Below are 6,120 nucleotides of genomic sequence, written 5' to 3'. Positions count from 1 at the left end.
GCAGGTATTTCTGAGAGGTGCCTGCTGTGCTGCAGGTAACACCTTGCTTGAGCTGAGCCCTCTCCACGTCCTTCCCTGCAGGCCAGACTGCAGCTGGGCCAGGAGGAGGTGATGCTGCAGTCCCCAGAAGAGCTGCAGCTCAATAACCTGGTCAAGCACGAAGTGGAGCTGCTGGTGGAGGATGGCAGGATGACGTTGACCATTGATGGCCTTTTCAACAGCTCCGTGGACATTCCAGGGCCTGTACAAGAGCTGGACATCAAGTATGGCCGCCCCCCCCCTGCCATACCTCACTGAGGCCAGCCCACCCTTCAGAGGTTGCCTCCACTTGGTGACTTTCAATGGCCTGGATGTTCTCTCCCCTCTGTCCTCTGATGGCAGCTCCAAGGTTTTCCACCGAGTCCAGGAAGGGTGCAGCACACAGTTCCTTGCAGAGCCTGAGGACCCCTTTGGGTTCCTGGGGCCTCACTCCTACATTGCGTTTCCCACGTGGGATGCAAGGGAGGAAGCAACCATCGAGTTCGTGATAACCACAAGCATCACCCAGGCCCCTCTCATCTACCACGCGGGGCTGGAGAATGACTTCTTCTACCTGGAGATCTCCAACGGGCGCCTCAGAGGGTTTGTTGAGAAGGGCAATGGCATCATTGTCCTGCACAACAACGTCTTCATCAGCGACGAGCAGCAGCATTACGTCAAAGTCTACACAGACATCCACAAGTTTGAGATCCTGATCGATTACTACGCTTCGTCCACCTCCAACCGGGGCATCAACAACCACCTGGACCTCCAGGGAAACCTCTTCATTGGAGGTATGAATGACAAAGCTTTGCAGAGGCTAAAGGAGCATCACCTTGCTTTCATCTCAGTGTGGACCATGACCAACAACTCGTTTGTTGGCTGCTTGGAGGACCTGCGGATAAACCTGCAGAGGAGAAGCCTGCAAGATGCCGTGATCACCAGGGACATCACAGCAGGCTGTGGAAAGCAGGAGCACTACTGGGACTATGAAGAGGTGTATGAGCAGGATGAGGCACCCACCTCCCCACCTCCAGATGTCCGGGCAGGAGCACCAGGCCTGGTGGTGGAACCATGCCAGCCAGACAGCAGCTTCCCACCAGCCTTTGCCAACATCAGCAGGCTGCTGCACGTCAGCCCCCTCATTGTCTCTGAAGGGGGCATGGCCTATCTGGAGTGGAAACATGCCCAGCCAACAGTCGACTTGAGTCTTGCAAACATCCGGCAGTCCCAGATCCTCTTCAGCATCACCAACGACCCCAGGCACGGCCAGCTGGAGCTGGACATCCCTGGCTCCAGGAGCAGAAGGAAGTTCACCCTGTTGGATATCGTGAATCGGAAAGTCAGATACATCCACGATGGCTCCGAGGGGCCCATGGACCAGCTGATGCTGGAGGTGACAGTCACTGCCCAGCAAGGGGTCCCCGAATGCTTGCGGCAGGGCCAGATGTACCTGCTGCCCATCATGATCAGCCCCACCAACGATGCCCCGCAGGTCATCTTTCCCCATGGGAACCACATGACAATCCTGAAGCACACACGGAAGCACCTGACCACGGATATCCTGCAGGTCCTAGATGATGACACACCCTGCGACGACCTCGAATTCCAGCTGCACGGTGGCCAGCAGATGGAGGAGGGTTACGTGGAGTACGACTTCCAGCCTGGAGTGCCCATCGAAGAGTTCTCCTGCAGGGACCTGGAAGCAGGCAACGTAGTCTATGTGCACCAGAGTGGGACAGACTTACAGCTCACCTTGCAGGTGAGTGATGGCATGTTCCCAAGCTCCGTGGCCACCCTAAGGATCCTTGCCATCGACCCTGACATCCACCTCCAGAACAACACTGGCCTCTCCATCTCCCAGGGAGGGGCTGGGCGCATTACCATGGCCAACCTCTCAGTGGAGACAAACGCTGTGAATCAACGGGTCACCATCCTGTATGTCCTCACAGAGCCCCTAAAGTACGGTGAGGTCCAGAAGCAAGGCAGCATGGGAGGGGAATGGAAAAAAGTCGAGTCCTTCCACCAGCAAGACCTGGAGCAAGGGCGCATCCAGTATTTCAGCACAGACTCGGAGCACAGGCTGGAAGATACCACAGAGAAGCTGAGATTCGAAGTCCAGGTGGGGCAGAAGGTCTTGCACAACAACACGTTCCTCATAAGGATTAAAAGAGCCACCATTAAGATGAAGACCATGGTCCCCCTCCAGATGAAGAACAAGCGGCACAGAAATATCACCAGTAAGGAGCTGGAGGCGATGTTGGAAGATGCCAACTCTGCCCCAGTCCCCTTCCACTACGTGATAATCCAGGCTCCCAAAAAGGGGAACCTGGAGCTGCTCGGCAACAGGCTGACTGAAGGCTTTGGGTTTACCCAGGATGACCTGCAGAGAAACCACCTGAGCTACAGCGTGACCATCAGGAACTCTCAGCAAGCTGAGGACACCTTCCAGTTCCGTGTCCGAGCTGGTGAGCAGCACTCTCCTGTCTACACTTACACAATCAGCATCGGTGGGGACCCCGACGCGCCAGCCCTGACCAACGTCCTCCTGACCGTGCCGGAAGGGGGACAGGCTGTCATCTCCAAAGACCACCTGTTTGTACAGAGCATGAACAGCATGGACTACGTCTACGAAGTGATCGAGGGGCCAGCACATGGGAGGCTGGCCTGGGCTGCTTCCCACGGCTGGGCCTCCAGAGAGGAGATCATGGAGTTCACCAACGATGACATCCTCCAGCGCCGGCTCCTGTACCAGCACGATGACTCGGAGACACTGGAGGACGACATCCCCTTCGTAGCCACCCGGCAGGGCGAAGGCAGCAGTGAGCCCGAGGCAGAGGAGGTGAGAGGCGTTTTCAGGGTCTCCATCCAACCTGTCAATGACCACGTCCCCGTCCAAGTGGTGAACAAGGTCTTCCACGTGGTGCGCAACGGGCAGCACCTGCTGACCACAGACGACATCGCCTTCGCCGACGAGGACTCCGGCTTCTCCGACTCGCAGCTGGTGCTGGCCAGGAAGGACATCCTGTTTGGCAGCATCGTGTCCGTCGATGACCGAAGCCGCCAGCTCTATCGCTTCACACAGGATGACCTGAGGAAGAAGAAGATCCTTTTTGTCCATTCGGGGGCCGACCGAGGCTGGATCCAGCTGCAGGTCTCCGATGGCCTCCACCAAACCACGGCCCTCCTGGAGGTTCAGGCGTCAGACCCCTACATCAAAATTGTGAACAACACCGGGCTAGTCATCCACCAGGGGAGCAGAGGGAACATCGACTCTTCTGTCCTCAGCCTGGAGACCAACATGGACATCAGGTCAGATGAAGAGATACGGTTCCTGATAACAACCCCCCCAAGGTGGGGGACGGTGCTGAGAGGGGAACAGCCAGTCATGGCCTTCTCCCTGAGAGACCTGCTAGCAGGAGAGATCTCCTACCACCACAACGGGAGCAGGAACACCCGGGATGAGCTCCAGTTCACTGTAGAAGCAAACGAGGTAGCAGTGGAGGACACGATGGCCATCAGCGTGTTCCTGGACACCCATCCCAGCCCCCTGCACATAGTCAACCACAAGGAGATGCATGTCTTCCAGGGAGAAGCAGCTGGGATCAAGGAGGAATACCTACTGGTGAGTATCCCCTTCTCTGACCATTCCCCAAGCCGGCATCACTTTCCTGGCCACCAAACCAGGACAGCTACTGGGGGGCTCCATTTGACACCCACCTGCCCAGAGCAAAGGACTCACACCCATGTCAGGCTTTGCCCAGAGGCAGGGGGGTGGCTCAGGCATGGCCTCGGCCAGGAGGTGACTCCTGCAGCTCACCCCACTGCAAATCCTTGGGAGAACACACAGCAGTGCACTGCGGGACAGCCCAGCCTCGCAGGCACCAGTCATGCCTTGTCTCCCCCACATTCCTAGGTCACCCATGAAGAGATCCCCCCCCAGGACATTGTCTACCTGGTGAGCAGCCCCCCAGCCTCCGGCTTCCTGGCGATGCTTCAGCACAGCGGAGACTCAAACGAGCAGCCCAGCCTAGACCCCATCCAGTCCTTCACTCAGGAGGACATCAACAATGGCAGAGTCCTCTACTTGCACTCCAGGCCAGAGGAAGAGCACGACCAGTTTGTGGTGGACATCACAGCCCAGGGTGCAGACCCACTGGAAGGGGTGGTGGTCGGCCTGGCAGTGCTCCCCATCACCGTCCCCCTGGATGTCCACAACATCACAGTGCCAGCAGGTGGTTCTGCTACCCTCTCCACGGGCATCCTCAACATCCCCAACACCTACTACACGGCTCTGGGCGTGGAGTTCAGGGTGCTGGAGCCCCCCCGTTTCGGCACCCTCCTGAACAGCCAGCGGCCCGAGGATGGTGGGCTGCACAGCTTCACCTGGAGCCAGGTACAGCACCCAAGGGTGCCCAGTTGCCCACCACTCTGCTTTCTCAGGGGAGCTGGGAAGAACCTGGGGGTGGGCTTCAGCCCCCAGTAACACTGGGAGGTCACCATCAGAGAGCTCTGCCCTTGGGATGGAAGGGCTGGAGGTGACACCCCTGAGATGTGCTTAAAGGCCTGGGGGGTACAGGTGGGGATGCAGGCAGAGCACCCACACTGGGCTCCAGGGCTGCTTCCCAAGGGGATCCACCCCACAGGGATGCCCCAGGCACACCAACCTCCTAGGCTGGTGCACGGGTGGGAGCTGGTGGCCTGTGTCCTCCCGGAAGGGTCACCCAGCCCCTGCCCTGCAGGTGGAGGACCAGCAGATCCAGTACAGGCAGGACGGTTCCCGGGCCCGGACCGACAGCTTCACCCTCTTGGCCAACGCCACCGAGGTGGCCCGGCAGAGCCAGCCCAGGACCCTCCTCATCACCATCCTGCCCCGCAGCTCCAGGGGACCCCGCCTGAGGGTCAACGCCGGCCTGCAGGTAGGAGCGGGATGCCACGGGGATGGGCAGCCATCCCCAGGGAACAGGGGGGGGGTCGGGCACCCGGGGGAGGGGGCGGCCAACCCAGTCTGGGGTCTCTAGGTGACCCTCTCTCAGCCTGGTGTCCCCCCCACCCCAAGAACTCGAGGGGCGCAGACCAGAGGCAGGGCGATGGGCTCCGGGGATAGGAGGCGGATTCCCGGTGGGACGAAGCTTTGCAGGAGGCGGAGACCGGGCTGTCCTTTCCCCCACCCCACCCCCCCAATTCTCCTCCCCCTTCCATCCCGTTCCTCTCCCCGCCGCCGATGCCGGAGCCGTCCGCGAGGTGGGAGCATCGCCCCGCGCGGCGGGGACATCATCGCGCCGTGCCACGGAGGCACGGGAGGGTCCCTCGGCTCCCCCCTGCCGAGGGCGAGGCAGCCTGCTCACCCTTCTCCAAGGCCCGGGATCATCCCCGGGGAGCAGCTTTGCCCACGTTTCATCAGGGCAAGTTTCACACCTTTCCCCGTGCCCGTCTCACAAGTCCCACCTTCCGTGGTACACACCTCCCTGCCTCGTTCCAGGGTCACTCCTGGAAAGCTGCAGCACAGGAATCATCAGAAAACATGCAGCTGAGCAGGAGGGCACACACCACCCCCTCCACCTCCCCAGGATACCCTTACCCATTCCAGGATTTCCCAGGCTGGCAGCAGGGAAAGCAGCTCCTTCTGACAGAATCATGGTGGGGACTCTGGGGAGGTGTTTGGGCTCTGGATGAGATGCCCAAAGGAAAGGGGATGGTTTGGGGACCATCCAGGCAGCCCCAGGGGCAGGGAGAGGGGTCAGGGGTGCTCAGGAAGCTTTGGAAGGCAGGCCCCCCATCCACAGCTCTGTCTCTGGGCCTGCCTGCAGGCCTGCCCCCCCGCCCACCGCTCTTTCTGGGCCCCTGCCTCGGCTACCCCTCCAGCCCAGGAAGCCCAGCCCCTTCCCAGCAAGCCCCTTTCAGCAGGTGGTGCCTCCCAGATCCCCCACAGCTGTGCCAGAATCCCACATTCCCAAGAGAACGGTTACACCTTGGCTGCTGGGCCCACGACAGCCCCTCGGCCCCCTGCCAGGGGCTGCTCCCTGCTGGCTCTTGCGGGGTGGGCTCAGGGCAGGGAGCAGGCAGGGCAGGCAGGGAGCAGGCAAACAGGGAGCAGGCAGG

General features: G+C 60.4%; 1 protein-coding gene across 1 annotated transcript in view; it reads left to right on the top strand.

Moving 5' to 3' along the window:
- Positions 1–6,120, top strand: part of CSPG4 (chondroitin sulfate proteoglycan 4) — a 14,918-nt gene that overhangs the window by 2,705 nt on the left and 6,093 nt on the right. Inside the window, 3 exon segments of the mRNA XM_009994492.1 lie at positions 318–3,643; positions 3,935–4,414; positions 4,761–4,937. Of these exon segments, the coding sequence (XP_009992794.1) occupies positions 318–3,643; positions 3,935–4,414; positions 4,761–4,937 (3,983 nt within the window).

The sequence above is a fragment of the Chaetura pelagica genome, unplaced genomic scaffold (assembly GCF_000747805.2).
Source record: "Chaetura pelagica isolate M959 unplaced genomic scaffold, ChaPel_1.0 scaffold222, whole genome shotgun sequence".
Taxonomy (NCBI): domain Eukaryota; kingdom Metazoa; phylum Chordata; class Aves; order Apodiformes; family Apodidae; genus Chaetura; species Chaetura pelagica.
Note: the sequence above shows the minus strand (reverse complement) of the source record. Positions and strands in the feature narration are given on the sequence as shown.